The sequence below is a fragment of the Mya arenaria genome, chromosome 4 (assembly GCF_026914265.1).
Source record: "Mya arenaria isolate MELC-2E11 chromosome 4, ASM2691426v1".
In the NCBI taxonomy this organism is placed as follows: Eukaryota; Metazoa; Mollusca; class Bivalvia; order Myida; family Myidae; genus Mya; species Mya arenaria.
In genome coordinates this window covers 51,008,607-51,032,333 of record NC_069125.1, presented here as the reverse complement: position 1 = coordinate 51,032,333, position 23,727 = coordinate 51,008,607, and the positions used below count along the sequence as shown (strand labels likewise).

Below are 23,727 nucleotides of genomic sequence, written 5' to 3'. Positions count from 1 at the left end.
CAATTAATAATCGTTAATTGATCAGTCTTATAAACAGTTTATTGAGAGTATTTTTTCTGTCCGATTCCCAACACTAATCGTGACCCCTTGTTGTATTTTTGTAGAGGGTCACCCAAGGAAGCTTCCTGTAAAGTTTCATTGAAATTGGAGTGGTAGTTTCAGAGGAGATGTTATTTAAAGCAAAACAGGAAGTCAGCGATTCTGTTATTGTTGCTGTTGTTCATCAATCGTGACCTCTTGTTGTATTTTTGTAAAGGGGCACACAAGGAAGCTTCCTGTAAAGTATTATTGAATTTGGACCTGCAGTTTCAGAGGAGATGCTATTTAAAGCAAAACAGGAAGTCGGCCAGTTTGTTGTTGTTGTTGTTGATCAATTGTGACCCCTTGTTGTATTTTTGTAGAGGGTCACCCAAGGAAGCTTCCTGTAAAGTATTATTGAATTTGGACCTGTAGTTTCAGAGGAGATGCTTTTTAAAGCAAAACAGGAAGTCGGCCAGTTTGTTGTTGTTGTTGTTGTTGATCAATCGTGACCCCCTTGTTGTATTTTTGTAGAGGATCACCCAAGGAAGTTTCCTGTAAAGTATTATTGAATTTGGACCTGTAGTTTCAGAGGAGATGCTTTTTAAAGCAAAACAGGAAGTCGGCCAGTTTGTTGTTGTTGTTGTAAATTAATCGTGACCCATGTTATTTTTTTGTAGAGGGACATCCAAGGAAGCTTATTGTGAAGTTTTATTGAATTAGGAGTGTCAGTGGTAGTTTCAGAGGAGATGCTTTTTAGGCAATTGCTGATGGACGGACAGACTGACGGACGGACAGACTGACTGACAGACGGAAAGACCGATCACAATAGCTCACCCTGAGCACTTTGTGCTCTGGTGAGCTAATAAAACAGTTACTTAAAACAGGCTTGAAAATGCCCAGAACTGCCACCTATAACCCATTTAAGCTATACAACACTAACCTGTTCACTAGTTATGGCTTGCGAATTCCACTTAATAAGTAACATAATAACTTGTTAACTAGATAAGATTCATGTTACCACTTATTATGCACTTTTGGCCTCTAGCAATAACTGGTTATCTAGTTATGGATTGCAAATTCCGTTTAATAAGTAAAATAGTAATTGGTTAACGTAATATAATTTGTGTTACCACCAAAGCCTAGATGAGTAGAATTGTCCTTTTTCTCTGATGATCCAGCTAAAAATGACATTTGAGAACCATGTCAGTCTACTTTTTTTTTATCAATATTGCATAGGGAATGTTAAATAACTGAGGCAAAATAATAGAAGGAACAACTTCTTACGACTATTTTTGAATTTGTGTTCATTGTGCAGAGTTTTTTTCTTTTTTTTGTTTATAGAATAGTTCTAGCACTAAAGAGCAAGACTTGCTGCTAAGTCAGCAAATTGTCCAACTTCCAACAGTAGATGATATAGTTAAAACATAAAAACTGTACAGTAGTAAACAAAGGTACAGTGAAAAGAAATGTGTTTTAAATATAATGTTTTATTCGGCAGCCTTCAAGCATGCTATTAAAATAGTATCACATTAACAATGTCATTAACAAATTGTAGCAAGACTCCAAAATGTCTTCACAAAATATTGAACTCAGCCAGAAAAAACAAAAGACAAAATAAAAATGCAACACGTTCCTATCTCAAGATAGATAATATTCGTTATATTGAAACATATAACTGTCCAGAGACGCCTACAGATAAATGTGTCAATAACAATCTAAAGATCGAATATATATAGAGGGAGCTGAACGCTTGTATGTTTTTACTGATTTTTTCAATCAAATATAAGGCATAACTCAACCATTATTAAAGTCATTGTTCTTGGCCTTGATGCACATGTGCAAAAAGGGTACTTTCAAGCTAAATTCTTGCAACAACTTTTCCAACTATCATTAAAGAAGCTAGAGTTATGGACCTTGGTACACAATTACATAGTGTCACTTGTAACATGTGTACGAAGTTTTATGTGAATATCTTGAAAGATAAATTTGAGTTATGACCAATGGTTAAGTTTTTACCCCAAGACTTTAACACTGCCGACACCAAGGCTATGACAATAACTCAACAATATAATTTGATTTAGATGCATTCTCATCTATTTAATTACGTTATTACAGTATTATCTTTGTGTGCCAATACCACTGAATAGTTCAAAGCCAAAGCATTAACCACATACAAAATATTTTTCGAAGAAATTAATAAGAGTGTAAGAATCCTTGAAAGCATTGGTCATGAAAAACGTAAAAAGAAAACACATAAAAAACCCAACAACTGTAAGGTGATGCCCCTTCTTACATTAAACACTAACCAAGTTAAAATATAATATAACCCAGACAATAGCTATAGACTGAAATAACCTACATGTAAGGCCAATAGTTGAAATACATGTTCAGAAGCCAGACATTGGATAAGCTTCAGGCTTTCTTCTTCACTCTGTCTCCATCAATATCATTAAGCATTCAACAGGTGCTCAATTAGTTTGGTACCATTTTTATTTTTGTAAAACATATGTCGATACGCACATGTAAAAATTGCTTAATGTTTACACATGTATGTATAACCTTGTATCTGTCTTATAAATGAATATTGTTTTAAACCAAATACATGTACATTATATGATCACCAGTCAATACAACACTATTTCGTTACAGTAACAATTCTCAAAATACCTCTGGAAATAAAGAAAATAAATACAAATAATTTAAACATATATTACTTATTAGCACAAGGTTGTTCACACTTAGTCAGTAAAAAAAAAATAACAGAGACATATAAAGCCAGACCATTTCCTGGTGTTCATAATATGACAATACTCGGAGCTTTTTTTTGCAACGTTAGAAAAGATCACATCCTAAATGGGCAGTTCCCTTTATCTAAACATCACTTATAAATACCCATATTTTGGGGCATGTACATGTATGTGCATAATGCATTTCATTGGCTGTAATTTTAAAGAGATTTCGCTCACTTGTTCATGTACAAATTTGCTACTAATCACAGGATCAGAAGTTAATGACTCACATAAAAAGAAAATGATTAAGGATAAAATGACATGCACCTGTCCCTGTTCACAATATGTATCCTAAGATGTATCTTTATTAAATATAATATAGAATAGATAGTTTAAACCAAATATGTCCCAATAACACAGTTCATTAAATTTCTACATAATTAAAAACATCACAGATAAAAGTACTGAAGCGCACAGAGTCCGAATTCAATGACATGTCTGTTATCTGCATGGGTTTCTGGGGATTTCCCTGCACACCCTCCCATCACTACTGCTGGGTGGGTGGGGTACTCCCCCCTCCCCCGGACTGGCTCTTGTGCTGCATGTTGTTGAACCTCTCGCGTAATGTCTCGCGCAGCTCCTGACGTTTTGCCTTGAGCTTCGACTCGTTCTCCTTGAACCTCAGAATCTCCTCTTCCGATATCACGGCCTCGTCTTCAGATGAACAGAATTGCTGAAGTAAACAGTTTCAAAATGGTTGTGTTTTCAGTCCCATACTATTGAGAGGACAGGTATTTTCATGTAAAGATGACTCATAATACTAGATTCTCACTGCTTAGTCTTGTTTATAAATTCATAATGCAAATCCCAGATTGAAGGCAGCATAAAACAAGAGCTGTCATAGGACAGCGCGCTCAACTATGCTGCTTTGTCTTTCCATAAACTCTTCCTACAGGTTTGGTATAAATATGTCAACCCTAACTAAAGTTATTGAAGTACCAAATGGTTATCTATTTTGAGTAACAGTGACCTTAACCCTTGGGGCCCCAAATGCAACCCCATGAAAGGTCTCCATAAACTCTTCCTAGATACCAAGTTAGGTCACAATATGTAAACCCTTACTTAAGTTTTTTCATTACTAACCATTTTCTTTTATTGTTAGCAACAGTAAAATTGACGTTGACCATATCTTTTGGGGCCCTTTACAAAATCCCATAAAAGGATCCATAAACTCTTCATATATGACAAGTTTGGTCGCAATATGTCAACCCTAACCTGCCCTATACTTTAACCCAAGTTCCTAAATCAATCAGGGGCCAGTATTTGTATTAAGGATAATATGGAGTTATGTAACTTCATTGTGTGATGGTCCTATAAAACTGTGTGAAGTATTAAGTGAATTGAATGAAGAGTATTGAAGTTATAAGTCAACCGACTGAAGGATATTTGAGTTATAGGTGAAAATGCCAACCTGCCCTCAAACTTTAACCAGACGCAGATGCTGGGGCGAGTATTAAAGCCTTCAGCGAATAGTCAAAAAATCAATGCCCTCGTGCTTTCTATGCAACTGTATAATCCATAAAATTAATTGTCATATTGTGAACATCAAACTGTAACTGTCCTATACCATTGATTTGAACAGGTCCACAACAGCTGTAGGGACTTTCAGAGTAAATTGAATTTAAATGTCAAGATAATACAGATTTTTACAATCAAGAGAGTCTTGGCTGGAAGTCCAAGATTTTTCATTTTGGCCAGGTTTCCTTGATTTTTGATCAGGCAAAAGTAAAATGCAATATCGAAGGATATTTTACATCTACTAGCCTTATTGCTTTAATAACTAACGTTGCTCATTAAACAAGTTCAATTTAAAATGCTATAATCATTTCTTTTTTTCTGTATGACTATAATCTTGTCTTGAACTGCTGGACGTTTTGAAAACTAAGCAGACTCCTAAACTTAGAACATGGTAGCATGATGGCCTCTTGCACAAAAACAGTTCAAATCTACCACTGGATAATAAGCACATAAAAATAATGTAGAAATAATTTACCTCTAGCATATCCTCTAAGCTGAATGTCATCTTGTATTGGCCTTGCTTACTGCAGTCACCCTTACAGGTAGGAATGAAGTAGTCCTCACACTGAAACACAATATAGGAGATATATATATGCAGAACCTTTGGTTAAACGTAGGATACTATTTAACAAAATGTTTCATTAGAAAACAACTCAATTCTCAGAATAAACATGCATTGTATCTGGAGGGAAATCAGAGAATAATGAATGACCCTTTTTTGAGAAATACAGTGAATAATGACAACCATCTTTCTCATACAACTGAGTGCCTATGTATCAAAGGACCAACCTTGTTTCCTTTTGGAGGTGGGGAGGTATGTATGCCGCTTTCCAGAGACAGTTCTGACATCGGACATCTCACCTTATGCTGCTGGGGATTACACACATGGTCCTCACCCTCACCTTGAAATGAGTTCATGTCTAAATATGATAAACATACGAGCAGCTTTGTACATGCCTGAATACAGTTTAAATACATAAACAATAGACATTTTGGAATCATATTGAACTGCTTGAACCCTTTGATTACTGAGATTTGAGCATCAAAGTTGCTTGAATGCACAATCAAAATTGTCAACAGTGTACTATTTTTTACAGATAATTCAATGAAAAGTTTTATGATTCGAAAAAATCCCTATTACTAGTAAAGGCTTTTTTTATTTTAACATACACTCCACCCCATGGAGGCACTTTCCTATTGGACCATCTGCTTAAGAAGTTGTAACATGAAAGAAAGAAAAAATGAACAGGAACCTCCTAATACAGAACTTCTATATTTTGCCTTCCTGGGGTGGATTGTAAGTTTTATGGGTAAGAACCCATAAGTCACTCATTCACCATGATTGCATATCATTCTTTAGAAAAGCAGATATTTGCATACGTCTAGTCCTTTTTACAGGTGATACTTTATATTGTATAACTTGCAAGAAGTTATGATGTCATTGTTTTTTTTCAATATTGCGCTCTGATTGAATTAGCGCTACGTAATTTAACCAATGATATACGACGTTACAAAAATCAGCTTTTCTTTTAAACATATTGTGTCGGTTACATTTCTTTAGGAATCAATACTCAATTGCAGAAGATAATGCTAGTTTTTAATCATAATTAACTATAATTAATTTAAAATGTATTGAGTAAATTTTTTCTCTCTTTATGCTGTATGAAGCCAGTAGGACAAGCAAACAAATGACCAAAAAGCATTAGAGCCCTTACTGAAATTTTCTCGCATGCCCTACTGCATTCATACAGCATAAATGCAAGAAAAAAATCTATCAATCCTTACGTGGACTTACAGCTATTTTACAAAGCAGATGAACTCACCATCAAGTGCACCCGTACAAATTCCTTCTGAGCAAGCAATGTCTGAGCCATCATTGGAACTGGGCATACTGCTGCAGTCACACGAACCATCTCCACAAGAAGAATATCCGTTATCACTACTCCGACTGCCCATCATAGTGAGGGGCTTGAGAGGTGAGTGTCGTTTAGGGCTGAGGGAGTGAGGTGATCGAGCTCGGGCACTTTTCGGGTCGGGGGAACTCCAGCAATGGCTGTCTCCCGCCCGGTCACAACTACGACAACTCTCCATGGAGGCAAGAGTTGTATTGGAATTGTGGTCTCCACAGTTATGGTGCAAACCCATAGATGTACATGACTGCGGGGGCTTCTTTGTCACATTACATGCTGGAGGACTATCACACTGTAAGAAGAAATAAAGAAATGAACAACAATTCTTAGTACAATCTTAAGAACTGAACAATATGCTGTTATAAGATTCTAGGGGTGTACTGACAACAAAACTTACTTGCATAGAGTAATATGTTTTAGTGGTTTGTAATTCAGGCAGGTAAAGTAAAAACAAAATTAGAAAACAGATACCTGAACTAGTAGGCTACCAGGACTTGTACAAAAGTGATGGATATTTTGACCTTTTAACAATACATTGATAAGATCATGTGATAATGTCAAAAAATAATCGCAACAAAGAATCGTTCGAAGCCATTATTAACGCTAACTAAAACTGTGTGGGTTTTTTATCCCCTCTAACTGCATTTTTCTTCTATCAAACTAACCTGTCATCCTCCTCTTACCTTATATTATTTTATAAACTCACCTGTTCACACCTGTTGTCATCCTGCAACAGTATATTCTTCTACTGACTCTCCTGTTTACATATGTCATCCTCCTCTATCCTGTATATTATTCTACAAACTCACCTGTTCACATCTGTCATCCGGCTCCTCATCCTCTTCAACCTGCATGTTTTCCTTCTCGCTAGCAGGGAGCTCAAGCTGGCCAGACTTGGCCTTCTTCTTCTTCCTGCGTTGCCGCTTCTTCTCCTGCCTGTGCTCCCGTGCCCTCTCCTCCTCCAGCAGCTCCTCACACATCAGCTCCAGGTTGGACACTCCCTGCTTACGCTCCAGCGCCATCTGGGGGGAGATATTCAATGTCATGGAATTTTGTTATGGTTGATTTTACATGATTTTTTTAATTATTTAAGAGTGTTTTTAAGTGAATTACTCGATCCAAAGGTATTACAACTTGACATCATTCTCATCCACTAAACATGGTTATGATATTAGATGTGTGAACTCTGGCAAAGAAGCAGAGAATTAAATTAAAGAAATAGTACTAAAGAAGAAGATATGTTTACAATTTACCCTACCTCAAAGCTCTGCTTCAGTGCGTCCACCCCAAGGAAGAATAGTATCTGCCAGGTCTGTTCCTCTGCCTTCAGTTTCTGCCATATCTTATGTAGCCGCTCGTACGTGTGGATGCCGAGACAGGTCAACACTTCTTCCTGAGCAATGTCCAATGTTTTAGCATGGCGGTCCCTCCTTCCATTGCTGTCAATGTCAGAATGTCCAGTGTAAGAGGTTTAGTATATATGCTAAATTACAATGTATAGGAACATGTACACAGTTGATTACCTACTAGAATTTAAAGCTAAATTTGTTGTGATTCATTTTTACATCTGCTTGAATGCATCCGTTGGCCTCACATGTATTTTCTAGTCATAGGTCCAAGGCAAAAATCTTGGAGTCCAAAACACAGTTTTGTTAACTTATTACTTTTATGTTTAAAACAATGCATCCTGTTGGAGAAAATTAAGGATGAAGGGTCCTCAGGGAACAATGAATGTAAGACTTCACTGTATAAATAACTGTAGATAAGTGAAAAAGTTGTTCAAACATTGGTGTGTGTTTTTTCGTTTCTGTGCTTTTGTATCTGCCATTCTAAACTTACAAATACACATACCTGAAGTGTTTAACAACCTCACTATTGATAATTATAAAACTGCTACTCATGACCAGTTGCATATTTGGACATGACATAAATTATATGTAGTAATTTTTTTTAATCACTTATGAAGAATAAGAATGGCCAAACCTACAAATGACTTTGACCAGTGAACTTATGTTTGACGATATCTTAAATGAAAATATTGTAAGCTTATAGTTTATGCAAAAGATAAAGTTTAACCTTTGGAACTGTTAGATTTTGTTTTGAAGCCTCATCCTTTACTATTTACCTGCCAATGAGCTCGGGCTCAGCCCGGCCTATAAGGTGAGCAATGAAGTCTGTCTCACACAACATGTGTATGTGCCTCTCTTGGGGACAACAGCGTAGACCCTCGTATAACGCCGGGCAGTAACCCTTCTCCTTCGCACTGTCCACATCACCAACAAGGATACTGTATGCCCGCAACACCTTTGACTTGCATTCAGAACAAAACCTGAAAATTTCAACATTTCACATGTTAATGCAATTCTCATAAAATCATTACACTGTTGTGGTTATTGACAGATCTGAACTTTGTATCATTTGTGTACCCTAATAATAACGAAAACAAATACCCTGTCACAATGATGAATGTGAGATATTGCACACCCATAACATGTAGTAAATTTACATTCAGTACGCCATGGTGGGAAAGAGAAATAGTTGGGAACATGCACCTGTAATTGCATGTATTGGTTTTGATGTTTTCTTATTTCCCAAAAACAGAAATCCATTGCCCGTACTTCCTTGAGTTTCCTCATTTTCATTCCATGATTGTTGTATGACCACAAATGTTTAGTGAATGTTCTACACAATCAACCATTCACCCTTCCTATCAGTTTACAAGACTATATATATACATAAGATAAAACAGAACATGTTAACCTGGTTTCCAATCCCACTACAACTAGATCAATACCTGTGTTTACGAAGGTAGGTCTCTAGTGTATCAAGAAGGCAGTCGGCATCAACAAGAAGCACTTCTTCCCTACACTCCTTTGAAAGCAAGTCCCATATATCTATCCAGCTCCTGTGGATAACATTGCCAGTAAATTCATTTCAAATCAAACTGCCGATGCACATTTTAAAATAATATGAAATAGTTTAATCTGTATGAAAATCTCCTTAATAACACTGTTAAAAACACTTGTGTCAGTGACCTATGTTTTTCAAATAAAGTTTAAGTTTAAACTTATTTATTGTACAACAATTGTGAAACAAGTTAGTTTAACATTATATTGATCACTCTTGTTGGCATGATGTTACGCGAGAGTGTGGCATGATGTTACACGAGAGTGTGGCATTGTGTTGTGGGGAAAACACGAGTACCCGAAGGAAACCCACTTGTCCGGCTTGGTGACCACAAACCAAACTCACCCGCGTCTAGGCCGGGAATTGAACCCTGGTCGCCTTGGTGAGAAGCGAGTGCGCTTACCACTGCGCTAACCGGACAGCCAAATAAAGTTTTATCTATATCAGTAAACGAAATAAGTCCAAATCAAGCCCAAATGAAGCTAGGGCGTGTTAAAAAGGTCAGGGTCTAATAAATAATGTTTCAATATTTGGCCCTCTTGGTTAAAATCTTTTATTTTTTTATGAGCATATAGCATTAGAACTGGCTTATTCAAGAAAATCTTAATTTCTATGAATGATATACTGCATTCTGTAATGGTTTAAAAAATGTTTCAGAGAACACCACATGTGTTAAATTCAATAATCTACAATATGTAACACTATGCTCATCCTGGTACTTACGCTGTTGTCTTAGTTTTGTGTGTTTCTAGGGAATGTAGATTACAACGCTTGTTCTTTTTACTTTTGGGAATAGAATCAACCATGCTTGATAGCTTTGCCCTGCAAGAAAGTATTTCAAATTGAAAATGTATCTTATATCTTACATATTAAACTATTTTTTATAATGGAAGTCATTTAAGCAAGTGAATTTATATATAATATTAATACTGCAGTGAAGGGGTTTTAAGTCGAATTTTCAATTGATGTGTTTAACTCTCCAACTGGACATGTATGTTCATTAATAATTACTGATCCCCCTCCCCTCTACTACATTGTTTTCTTTCACAATTATGGAACATTCACATGACTGCTGAACAATATAACATAAAACGCCATGTTACCTACCCATGAATATAAAATAGGGAGTAGAGAGCTCTTGGGTCAAACAAATAGTTTCGGTTAATCGACAACACGGCTCCCTGGGTAACTATTAACGGCTCTAAGGCTGGATGTTGAGACTTGACCAGTTGATTAAACAGACGTTCAACACTGCAATTGAAATTCAACCAATCAAAGACATGAACACTTACTTGCTGATTTTCTCCTTATCAAGTAAGAGAATAATCCATTGAAAAATCATACAACAACAAATTGTCTCTTTAAGACAATTATATTCTTAAAATCAAAAACACTAAGTAACGGTAGTAACCTAAATGATATTCAGTGACAGTTTAATTTAATTACATTCTCTACAAAAAACACTATTGTAATTTAGAACATTTATTCAAAATAAAATTATGCATTTCAACAAAATCATATTTGATGTTGCTGTAATAAATATTTCGCCGACACAAACTACAAAATTACCTCCTTCGACAACCAACACATGGCACAAGGTGAGTTAGAAGATTCATTATGTCTTTACTAGTAACCATCATGGCAACAGCAACCTCATCTTTGGAAAGAGCACCAAACCTCTGCACAAATCGTTCCATATCTTTACATTTCATTCCATTCACATGATCACAGTCTATACATTTATCTGCAAACTGCACTACCATCTGAAAGATACAATGTAGTTTATAATCCATTGAAACTTAACAATAATTAAATCAACATATATTCATTTGTTTATAGTCACTAATGAAAAACAGTCTTTATAAATTATGCTTGTTTGAAAATATAAAACAACTATTCCTGACCCAAACTGATTAATTATATAAATGTGACAACTACAAGCTAATGCCAATGCTCATCCATATGTCTTAGTCCAATAAAGGGCATAACTCAATAATTACTTAAGGCCTTGCCATACAAAAACAACAACACTTAACAAGGGGTTAATCCGGCAAACACATTCAAGCAGAATTATTCATTTTTGATAATAAGATAGAAACAGTTGCATTAATGGCATGAAAACCACGACTCTGTAATGTGATAATTTTGAATAATACGGGTCGTCTATAATATATTACATGCTTTCTCCAGTGCCTGGGTGCAATAGGAGTTTATAAAATTAAATTCAAAATCAGTGTTAGAAAGTGCTGGTTTAAGCAATATTTGTTCAATTGGGCCATTGCAGTTATTTTCTTTTTGCAATTTACAATGTACTGCCTTTAAAAGGCTGTTTCCCCTTGCGAAAAAAATGTCCATTTTTCTCCCAAAATTATAAATTTTTCCCAATTTATTTTCATGAATAAAAAAGCAATGAATTTCTTGAAAAATGAAACAAACTTTCACAAGACTAACTCTTTCACAGCATAATGTATTCATAAAAAGGTGAAAACATGTATATTTGCTATTTTATTCTGATTTTGAATTTTTCCCAATCTCAATTTTTTATCCCAATTTACAAGGCACAGGCGGTAAAAATATTTGCCAAAACAATCACTGCATTGCCACCAGAAATTGAATTATTTTCAGAAAATTTACTGATTATCAATAAAACAAGTGTTTATCTGGACCAGATTACTAAAATAAATTAAATCAAATGTCACTTATGCTTTTATCAACAATATATATATATATTGACAAATCGTAACTGCAGAACACCTTATGAGATGCTCAGATGATAAAGCCTAATTGGGTGTCAGGACATTACCGACAATGGACATTACGGACCAGACATAACAGACCATATTTGGTGACATAACGGACCACATTTGGGGACATTACTGACCATGATATAGAATTTATCTTACAGTTTATTTGAACTTTATAACCTACCATTTTTCGGAACACTACGCTTGAAAATAGGATGGATCAAAAATATATTTACGCCAGCTTTTTTTGCAATCAACTTTAAATAAAGACAACAATAATGTTCTAGTAAAAGTATGCCATCAAGATGGCGTTTCACACTTAAATGATTGCCAAGTAAAGGTTGTCAGTATGTGTATTTCTGTTATGATATGCCCCCAATAACCAGAGGCCAAAATTACAACTAATTAAATGCAACCCAAATTATCACTTTTAAACATCAGTTCGCAAAACTTGTAACAAACAAACATCTTTCTTTAAATAAAAATGCACTAGTTGTATCTTATATCCTCGCAACTTCCTAAGCCCTAAAACTGAAAAGATCTATGACAATGCCTTGCCCTCGTTGTATTCACTGTTCTTAACTTAATAAGGTGTTTATTCCATCCACCGTGCTGTGGAATGCGACATTTGTGAACGTAGGCAGCATCTACAGTGTTTATTTCCTCCACCGCGATGTGGAATGCGACATTTGTGAAAGTAGGCAGCATCTACGATGTTATTTGTCTAGTGAGAGAGAACTTATTGTTACATGCTTTTTAAATTTTAAGTATTGTTCAACCAGGGCAATTACATGTTAATGATCACAGTTATGTTAGAAATGATACCTTGATTTTTTAATATTGACCAACTTGACTGCAGAATTACAATTGAGATTTTTTTAAACATATTTATGTACTTGAGATTTTTTTAAACATATTTATGTACTATCTTTAATTATTTTATATACATGACAATAATATTATTGTGTTTACCCTAAATCTTGGGCAGAGGGAGGTATTATCCCTATATTCAAGAAGAGGGGTAAATGTGGCCCTGCTTGTTACAGAGGTGTTACATTAGTTTATATTACTTATACATAAAATATTTTCTTTAATTGTGAGAGTAAAAAAATGGTGCAAACTGAATAATAATAATAATAATATTAATATGGTCAGTAATGTCCATAGAACGTAAATCCCCAATTGTCACAACAGTTTTGAACAGTTAACTTGGTATGGCTTTTCAGTCATAACAGCAGGACTCTTCGGTAAACATGCAAATGCCTTCTAGTACAAAGTCCACAAAACGTCAACACTTCATGAAGATTTTGTGAATCAGGGTTGAAAGTAAGGGCAAAGCGAAATGAATAAATGTCACTGATTGAAGTGGGTGGGGTAACTGACCTTGCAATTGTAAATTATACAATCAAAATTTGATTACACTGCTTGATAAATTAATAAACACGTTACATTACAAATGGTGTCTAAGGTACAATTGCTTACTGTTAAGGAATCGTCCACGAAAAGTGGAATTTGCCTCCTTTCGAATTGATAATCGTCAGAACGACAAACTGCGATGAGTTTGGCCATTTTAATGATAAATCTGGGGATGACAGCCTTGAAGAACAAGAAATTTAAACAGGTTTTAATACGGATTATGGATTGTCAGCAACATAAATTTAGGCAATCATAAATTCGAGAACATTTGTCCCGTTAAAGAATTTCCTTGACTGCAAGTTAAGAACCGCATTACGCAGCCACCAATGTAGTAAACATCCGAGCTGTCAAAATAAAAAATGGTTTTACTCCGGCGAATTACAACACTAATACAATTATTTATATTCTGAATGTCACATTCATCAACACAATGTGCATTTAAAACCTAAACAAAGCCTATTAATTGAGCATTCTAAACAAAATTAATTTGAAACCAAGTAGTTCCTTCATACGCAAAGTCCCTATACGCATGCGTAAATTGCAAGGTGCTCGAATAATGCGTACAACAGTTTTATAAACTCCACAGAGCGTTTACCTACCTTACTAGTATATTAAGGGTCCTCTAGTAGTGTAATTACATTTATGTTCATGGGGGTGAACCTCTTCTTCTTCTTTTTTACGTCAAGGTACTTAACCACACTCTGGTGTATTATCGTACCTTGAGTGATTGTATGTGTTGAACATAAACCTCACGTGCCTTAGAAAGGATAAATACAGTGCATTTAAAACAGTCCTTATCACGAAGTTCGATCGCAGCTGGATTGTCTACCCCCCCCCCCCCATATATTAAGTACGCAGGATTCAGGTACTTTTTATGTCATATCCGGGAGAATCAATGTGGGCAGCGTACAATAAGTACATGAAGGTTCTACTGCCGAAGATGTGATGATATCACAAACCGATCTTGACCTCATGTCATCGTTTTGTACGTGGCCGCTTTGGAATATTTATCAATGATGTAACTCTTCTGTACTTTCATCCTTTGCACTTCCTGGAAAAGGAAATGAATTATAATTTGGTTAAATTAATATAATTTGAAGATTTTTTAAGCGAATGCTTTTTTGTCCAATCGTTTATTATGATTGAGTTTAACACTGCTTAAATGCAATGTGCTAAAAGTAACCTCGATATGCAAAAGTCCTATCTACTTAAGCTCGATTGCTAGCCTCTTTCTGAGATTGATAATTGATCCATCATAGGATTTCCAAGTGTGAATATCAACTAGCTATCAAATTTCAATTTGTAAGTTATTCCTGCGTAACACAATTTGCACGTGCACCTTACCTTAATTCTAGCGTTTCCGCTCCAGAGCACAAAATAACTTATACTTTTGATACAAAACATTAATTAATTTATAAAAATATAATAAATATTGATAAAAAATCGGTTACCATGTGTGCGATATATGGGGAGGTCACTGCGCAGAAGATTGCATTGTATAAATTGAGCTGTTGCCTGCTACCAAGCAAACGAACACTACCAAACACAGATTTCCAAACAAGACGCAGATGATCATACGTGTAGCATTTTAATACAGCAGACGTATTGCCAGCAGAAACATTATTTAATTGCTTGAAATGTGATTTTCAGTATATGTTTATGTTAAAAATGTCATGTTATAAACGTTGTTTAGAAGTCTTGTATATTTCCGGATAATAACATTGTCTTCGGATAGCTTTTTTATTTCTTGAAAACTGCCCTCTCACAGTTTGAACGTTTTGACAACTGTTCTTTACTTTTTGTCTTTGAACGAGCCATTTTTTGCAAAAAAAAAACATGTAAACCAGTGATATAAGACAGCTGCCTAACAATCTAATTGGAGGTTTTCATTATTCATATTTATGTTCAAATGTTCATGTTATATGCATTTTTCTTCAAGGGTAAGTAATGCTTTTAGCCATAAAACAATTTTTTTCGGGAAATTAAATGAAAATATGAAAATTTGCGATCTGATCTGTTGTCAGCAGTCTTATGTCACTGGTTGTTAGATATTTAAAGCTGCACTCTCACAGATTGAACGTTTTGACAACTTTTTTCATGTTTTGTCTTGGAACAATCCATTTTTTTGCGAAAATCCATGGACTGCTGACAAAGATTAAGATCGCAGATTTTGATTTTTAACTTTAAAATTAATGTTTTATGCATCTTTCTTAAACCGTAAGTAACGGTTTAAGCCGTTAGTAACGGTTTAGGCCATAGAAACATTACTTTTCAAACGGAATTATGCCAATCTGCGATCTGATCTTTTGTCAGCAATCTTCATTGGTTTGCAGATATTTAAACCAAAAAAGTTGCCATATTAGGGTTAATCTGTGTGAGTGCAGCTTTGAAATGTGTAAAGGAATGAACATGTTATCAGTTGGTTTTATCAGTTGCTCTTAAAAAATACAGTGGACAATCTCACAAAGTTGTTAATTTTCAGAGTATAAGCTGGAAACATGATGCGGAAACACTGGAGAGGAAGACCATTGATGGTCTTAGGTGGACTGGGAATTATTGTCATCTTCATACTTTTGGGTGATTATTTTTTATAATTATTCATATTATAATATTATCAGAGATGTGAACCTCTGGCAATGCCTGAGAGGTTGATTTGGCTCTCCAAGTCAGTAGATTGGGTTCAAAAGCAGTAGAATTTCTAAAACCCTTTCTTTTTCAGTCAAAAACAATGATAGATACAAAGTAAACAAAAACTTTATGGTTGTTGCTATGTCTAGATTTTTCAAGGCTCTGTCAAAAGTCGGTGTTTTGATTGTGAAACAGAAGGAATATTTTGTCTGACTAGTTTATATTTAGTAGAGCTGCTGATAATTCAATCAAACTGCACAACAGGTAAAGTACAGAATGGAAGGGCAGACAACTGCAAGATCGTGTATGTTAATTTTCACGCCAAAATGTAAACATTTTTTATACATTTGTTGAAGATAATTGATAATACTTTGGGAATGTTATTTCTATCCAGTTATGTTTCAATCAAAACATTAAAATATATGTCTTTAAGATTAACAAAGAATATTGATTAATAGGATGCCAATGAACAAAGAATGCTGGATAGTAGTATGCCGGTCTTTAGTACCATTACTTAGCAACAATCTCAGCCGAAGTGTCAAGTTATTTGACAGGTTGTTTGTTGCACCATTTCCTTAAAGTGACAGATAATGGGGTATTTTAACATGGTTGATAGAACTTTGAGGGTTTTAAAGTGAAGGCAATTATTTTTTCAAAGAGAGTTAGTTTTAGTCTGGTGGGCGGTAGAGCGGTAGGGGGGGTCTCAAAAGCGGTAGATTTTACCTACCGCCAGTAGAGTTCACATATCTGATAATATTATAAGCATTGTGAGGTGAAAATATATAACGGAATGTTTAAAAATTAACATATAAAGCACTAAGTCTAAGTTAAATTATTTTTACATACTCTTTCATGTGCATTTTAAAATACACACACAACTAATTTATGCAATTTACTATACAATAAAAAAGAAAATGAGGAGCCTTTTACTGAAACTTTGGCAGCTCATACAAGATGAAATGAAAAGATAAATGATCTGTGATTGAAATATGAATATTTTGTACAACATATTATAAAGACTGTGTTTTCGTCTTTATTTCAGTGAGGTCATCAAACAATGCAGGTGCATGTATGCTTCATATTATAGTTTTATATTGCCGAGATATATTGTCAGAATGTAAGGACTTGTTTAGGGATGTCATCAAACAAACATCTTGATAACTCTGACTTACTCTGTGTCGCTTTACAAATGTTTCACTTAACCTGTGTCCAACCTACATCCTAGCAGAAGCCTTAATAAGCATTCTTTCCTCTCTTGTTACAGTTAATTGTCAATAACAAAGTAACATACAGCATGTGAAGTTAACATATTTCAGAGCAGAAGCCTATAGATCTACATGAGCCATGTGCTGAAACACTGAAGCAGAGTAAAGAGAAAAACCTGGAAAAAGTTGCGTCTTACAAGTTTCCGCAAGCTGATCATTACTTAGAAGGTGCGAATACAGATCAGAACAATAGTTGGATAATTCACTTGGATAATATAATGAATAATGTCACTTCCAATACGGTCTACACAAAACGCTTTGCAAAGTAACATACCGTTTTTCCTCTCTGTTGCAGGATTCAAATCTTGGTCCTTTTGATCAGTAGGCCTCATTACCAATGGGCCACAGAAGCTTTTTAGAATAAGGGGCGTTGTATAACGTAATGTTTACACTTGTATGTGTTTCTTTAGATGAAAGCAATTACATTCATTATCTGATGATTGCCACATGAAATACCTCTGACAGTACAAGTCAATACTTCTGATCTAACATCTAACTTCATTTTAGTAAGCTTCAAAGTTTATTTACTTATGTTAACTGAACTAAATTACAGATTTCCGGTTTCAGATTTACTTGGAGCCCACCCAGGGGATGGTAATATGCCCAAGGATCCAGTGTTTTTGTCAGCCTTTTCCCAAAGTCATTTTATAGAAGGGATGGATTTGGTGAAAAATGTATCGACAATACGAAAAATACTCCCCAATTCAAAATTCATCATTTACAACCTTGGAATGTCAGAAAAACATAAAGTGAAGGTAAGCAGATTGCTCTTTCTTTGTACTTTATAGCTTAAATATTTATTTTGCAGCATTTAAGACTCCAGACATAGGTTATTGCAATATTCATTCCAAACTCTTTTATCTCCATAGCTATAAAATGGAAAATCTTAATGATGCATATTCGTAAACATTTTGCCTACTTATAACTAAAGATAATGTTCATGATACAGCCAACAGTGCATTCATGGAGCTATGCCATTGTAAATAGAACTTGCTTTAAAATAAGTGTACAGGAGGGAAGGGGATTGGAAGAGTTGGGGCTTAAATCTCCGTTTGATGATTGAAATATATCGTTAAATTGAATTAATTATATTTTTAGGTTTTGGCTGTTTGTGATTGTGAGCTGAGACTGTTTCCATTTGAGCGCTTTCCAGACTTTGTTGGTATAATGAAAGGTTATGCCTGGAAGCCCTTAGCTATTCAGGTATGGGGAGTAATAATTAGGGATTAAATCATCCCACTGTTTGCAAAAAATTGGTATTAACTCTGTTGCAATCCATGATTTCCTACTGAATATACATTTTAAGGCAGCCAGTAATGTATTTTTGAATATCACATGACAAAATTGCTGATTTTAAACTGACAGACTTCACTGAAGCTGAAATTTAAGATCTCTGGAAGTCTGCAACAGGAATTAACATGGAATGCTTACACAGTACAGAGCTTTCAAAGCTGTTTGAGATGTTGAGTCTGACTGTTCTGCATTGGGTACTTGCCATTAGTGCAAAATAGCAATGTCAATATACTTTGTTTGACTGGTTGACAGGCATGTTTCGCTAAGCTTATTTGCAAACAGTTTTAATCAATCATCAGAAACAATTTGTCAAGCCCTTTCGATTGTTTAAACACAAGCAGTATTGAACGAAAGTAAGTCGCATTAAAATGTGAACAATGAAAATATATACATTTTTTTTTCTAACTGAACTCAATCACAGTTTTATCCCCATGAAGAATAAATTGTGATACAATTGTTTAATATCGCCTTGTCTTTGGTTTGTAGTTAGTAGCTAGAGATCACCCGTTTGTGATATGGATGGATGCCTCGGTGCGGTTCATTACAAAAGACCTTCAGCCCTGGTTTGACAAGGTCAGGAACCTCGGAGTGTTAGCTTCAGTAGGACATGCTCCAGTTGCGATGAGGACACATCCTTTAACATTCCAAACACTTGTAGAAAAACAGTGTACATTTAGAGAAGACAAAGAGTTTGAAGCCACATTTATTATGATTTACGGCACTATGTTTGTAAGGGAATACTTTCTGAAACCATGGGTGTCCTGTGCTTTAACCAAAGGGTGTTTAGTGCCTGATGAAAGTCCTTCAAAGTATATAAATTGTAATGGTGATGCTAGTAAACCTCATTACTTTGACTGTCATAGATTCGACCAGTCTATTCTTAGTATTTTACTCTTAAGATTATACCATGAGAATATTCAAAGCCATATTATGCACCATGAATTTTACAGGTTTTGTAAAAGTGCTGATGAAGAGTGGTATTTACCACAGTTTGTAAATGAATTTCGAGTGGCAAACAGTCAAACATGCATGTAACACGTAGCTCTTATAAATTTTCTTCACAAAATTTACTAGTAATACTCATAACTTAAAATGCATAAAATTTTGAGCAAAAAGACAAAAGGTTTGAGCAAAAAGACAAATGTTTATAAGATTTTTAGTGAAAGATCTTGTTGGTCATTATTTTATTTTTTTTGCCTGTTAGCTCAATAAATTATAAGTTTCTTTTATGTGTTTGCAGGGTTATTAAAACATTTGATCCAAATGGCATTTGCAGATTTCGATCCACTCGAATACACATTAATGAGTTGTAAATGCTGTTTTTCTACATTTGGTCACTGAGCACGTAAGAACTTTTTCTATCTTAGGCTTACTGATGACAAGATGTCGCACCCAAGACCCTGGTCTCTAGCTTCAAGGTCACGGTCACTGAGTGCTTTAGAACTTTTTACTATAAACCATTTCAAATGATAGGTGCTATGTCCAGTCCATTTCTTGTGTTTATTAGAAATATTTTTGCACTATAAGATGATAATGTGTGCACTAGCTTGAATGTAAAGGTTATTGCACGCCTCAGAATTTTGTACCCACAAGGAAATAAGAGTGTTTTTTTAACTCTTTATTGTGATATCCTTAACATATAATGTTGATTGGCATGGCTTTATTAGCTCATACGTATAGGTTAACAAATGTATGTCTTAGTTTTAAATGGCCATGTAATTTGCACATTTTATGTTCTTTTGCTGTTTGTGACTGGTCCATAGTTTTGTCATGCAGGATTTGGAATTTGGAGGTAATTAAATTTGGCATTAGAGACCACCATAAGATGTTGTCACACCACACCCAGGGTATTCATCACTTACCGTGATAGCTTTAGTTTTTAAAGTGACCGTCGGGAGCACAATTTCTTTCATCCAAGGGCAGGTGTTTAACACAATTTGTTGATAGAAGTTAATGTGTATTGTATTCAATTTTTTTTTATTAGTTGTTGGGGTTTTTAATGACTTAATTTAAATTGTGTAAATTTATACTTTAAAATACTTCAAATTGGGGAGTTCTTGTGCATGACTCATCTTACATAAAGGGAGTAAGATTAAATCTTCCAGAACTGGTCATATAACTCGCATGTCTGGCATGAAAGAAATCCAGGCCTGGCATAAACGCGGAATCACATATCTGTTAAACATGAAAACATGACATGAGAGTCTGGAATACATATGTTGGTTTCTAAATTTTTATGTTGTCTAATGATGAAAAATATTAAATTCAAATTTTGTTTTGTTAAAAGTTATGCTTCTGTTAACCATGCTTGTGTGATAGGTTGCATATTGAAGGGCATAATGTGCAATGCTTTAAAGGTCCTTATATTCATGTATTAATTTATTTTACCTTGATTGTAAACTGAGGGAACTGGCCCCTGGTGGTGCTCAAATCCAAAACCTCTTGAGTGCGAGGCAGAAACCACGAGACCACTGCTCCCATGAAAATACTTGCCAATTCCCTGGCTGAGCTATCCAGACTTGACAGGTCTCATTTGCATGGTGCTTTTGTATGGCAATAATTACATCATAATGAAATTGCAATTCTGTGATAATTGTATTTAAACATTGTATGTTGTAATTCATTTTTTTATGTACTTAAGTATTAACTTTAAGACACCTTGTTATCTTGTCTGTGTGTGTACTTGTTTGTAGGCTACCATTGGTTTTGACCATATGATAACTTCTTGTCCATCCATTTACTCTTTGTAATAAATATATATATAATAAACTGCTACTTGAATCTTCATAGAGATATGACGATGTATGTTTACACATTGTAATTGATAGTAGATTATAATGTATTATTACAGGTCTATATAAGTTTATGGATTAATTTGATTGTCCTGTTGTGTATGAACCAAGATGTAGTTAAAAAATATGATATTTCCAAACATTATTTAAAATTAATGTTTTAGAAGTTAATTCAAAATGACTGTGTGTTTGATGATAAGGCGTAAAAAAATTAATTGTTTACCGTTTCCCGCCCTCCCCTATTTTTTCCCCTACCCTAGGCCTTTTTATTGTCTTGAGAAATGTTTTTTTATCATTTTTGTGAAAAAAAAATCTTTTAAAAGTTAGAGGTGAAGTGTTTTTTTAACAATACCAGTGATGCTAAAACTGATTGTAAAGGTGTTCTTAAGCGTATAATTTATTGATTTTGGTAACAGAAAAATCTAAAGAAACCAAATAAGAATAAATAAAAACGATTTCTGAACTACCTATTCTATTTTGGGGGGCATGAAACCTGAAACGAACATATTTGGAAACGAACATATTCGGTTTTTACTCCTTATTACTTTGTTTTGAAATATTTACTCATTGAAAAAGATGTCCCAACAATTGTGATTCTTGTTTAGCGACATACAAATTCATCTTCTCTGTCTTCAATCCTTTAAAGAGAAGAAAGTAGATATTACCTTTGTAATCACTGGTTTATTAACCTCACCTTATGGATGGGCAGGTATAAGTTGAATACAGTAATTCTATATTTATACTCTACTTCATGTATCCCATGTACAAGAATGGGACATTTTGATGCCTGGTGAGTGGTTGTGTATGTGTATTTCTTTATACCTTGCGGTCAAGGATAACCCGTGAAAGTGCAAGCACTTATTTCCAACGGGGTCCTTTATTTTTGCTGAAGGGACAGCATGCTGAAGAGACAGTGGTTGGATACAAGGAAGTCCGGGTGCGATACCCTAGCTCTTTTTCGAAGAGACCCCTTGGTTCTTTTAAGTGCTCGGTTGTTGTATCTGTTTGAAAGGGTTTGTTGTGTAAAGAAAGAATATGTAAAAATTATACTCAAACAAATATTACAAAGAAGCTTTTTGGCCTTGATAAATTTAAAAAAGGTAATTTTGCATCTTATTTCAGTTTAAATAATGAACAAAAAGTCAAAAACACAAACTGCAAAAATGTGTTTTTTATTTATTTTTTTCGATCATTAATTTTACACATTAGAAATCAGCAAACAATGCCTTTTCAAATAATACCAATTTTTATGGGGTCTCTAGGCATCAAGAGTTAAATCACTAGCTTAATTGTAAATAGAATAGCTCAAGCCTCCATAGAAATGCTCAAAATAACTGTACATGACTGTTGTGTTTGGATGACTGATTCTGTAGTGGATTACTTGTTTATTTTTCTATGTTATGCTTTATTATAATTTTGTTTAAACAAATAAAAGTTATATTATTTTAATAGCTTTATTTGCGACTTCTGATTTGTGTCCAAGATATTTTAGTTCAAGGCTTAACTTACCCTTAAGGGGGTTAAAGGAAGGTGTTCCCTTGAAATATTTTAATACTATACTGACCACAAAATTTGTGTACCTGGTACTATATTTTAGCTCACCTTAGCCTAAGAATCTTCAGTGAAAACCATGGCTACCAGAGCTAAAATCTCTGTCTTAAAAATACTTTTTTATGGCTCTAGATCTAAGATATTTGGTATTAAACATAAGTAAAAACATCGTGCCCGTATGGTGAGAACTGACCGCGCCCAGGAGATCATTGCTATTTTGACTGCTTTTCGAAAAGACCCGATATTGTCATAGAATACATGTCAAAAGAACATTAAAGGTGTCAGCATGGATGTTATTTAATATGCTCACTGTGGCAGATGTGGAGCAAGTTCCATAAATATGGATTATTTTTTTGTTGAGTGGTCTCTTGATTGAATGAAAAACAGACTCCGAAATCAAGGTCAAGATTGATTATGGGTCATGTTGCGTCAAACTAATTGAATACTAGAGGCCATATTTTCAACAAAATCTTCATGAATCTTGGTCAGAATGTGTGTTTATAAAATCTAAGCCACGAATGTGTGTAAGGTCAGAGTCAAAAGATTTTTACATAAAATATCTTAAATGATAAAAATACCTTGTTAAACACTAGATGAGATGCTGCATTTTTACCCAATGTTAATGAAACTTGATTAGAATGTGCAACTCTATTTTTCAAGGCCATTTTCCTTTATAGACCATGTCAGGTACAATCAAAAGTCAGTTAAAAAAAATAAAATACATGGTTAACACTCAAGTGGTAACACTTTCTTCATTATCTTTTTAAAAACTTAGCCAGAATGTGCAAATCTATGACCTCGAGAGGTCAGTTTTGATTTTGAGTCATGTTTGATAAAGAAAAGTAGGTCATAGGTCAAATGTTTGAAATACTTTTTTAACATACTTTAGGGGG

General features: G+C 34.6%; 2 protein-coding genes across 8 annotated transcripts; one reads left to right on the top strand and one right to left on the bottom strand.

The window, feature by feature from the left end:
- Positions 1-1,492: 1,492 nt before the first annotated feature.
- LOC128232306 (gametogenetin-binding protein 2-like) lies at positions 1,493-13,781 on the bottom strand. Its single transcript, XM_052945787.1, has 12 exons — positions 13,372-13,781; positions 10,715-10,908; positions 10,253-10,396; positions 9,869-9,967; positions 9,033-9,143; positions 8,364-8,567; positions 7,497-7,677; positions 7,048-7,260; positions 6,152-6,530; positions 5,118-5,230; positions 4,804-4,893; positions 1,493-3,483 (listed from the first exon to the last, which is right to left on the bottom strand). Exons 1-12 carry the CDS (start codon positions 13,456-13,458, stop codon positions 3,298-3,300), a joined length of 2,001 nt encoding a protein of 666 aa, XP_052801747.1. The 5' UTR covers positions 13,459-13,781; the 3' UTR covers positions 1,493-3,297.
- Positions 13,782-14,813: 1,032 nt separating this feature from the next.
- Positions 14,814-22,732, top strand: LOC128232143 (uncharacterized). 7 transcript variants are annotated; one of them, XM_052945530.1, is made up of 7 exons: positions 14,814-14,944; positions 15,788-15,882; positions 16,976-16,996; positions 17,250-17,366; positions 17,766-17,953; positions 18,297-18,401; positions 18,978-22,732. In XM_052945530.1, the coding sequence occupies exons 2-7, from the start codon at positions 15,804-15,806 to the stop codon at positions 19,524-19,526; spliced, it is 1,059 nt and encodes a 352-aa protein (XP_052801490.1). In that variant the 5' UTR covers positions 14,814-14,944; positions 15,788-15,803; the 3' UTR covers positions 19,527-22,732. The 7 variants fall into 7 exon arrangements, with proteins under 7 accessions (XP_052801490.1, XP_052801491.1, XP_052801492.1 ...); XM_052945531.1 differs by having other exon boundaries at positions 14,836-14,907; XM_052945532.1 differs by lacking the exon at positions 16,976-16,996 and having other exon boundaries at positions 14,836-14,907.
- The last annotated feature ends 995 nt before the right edge of the window (positions 22,733-23,727 follow it).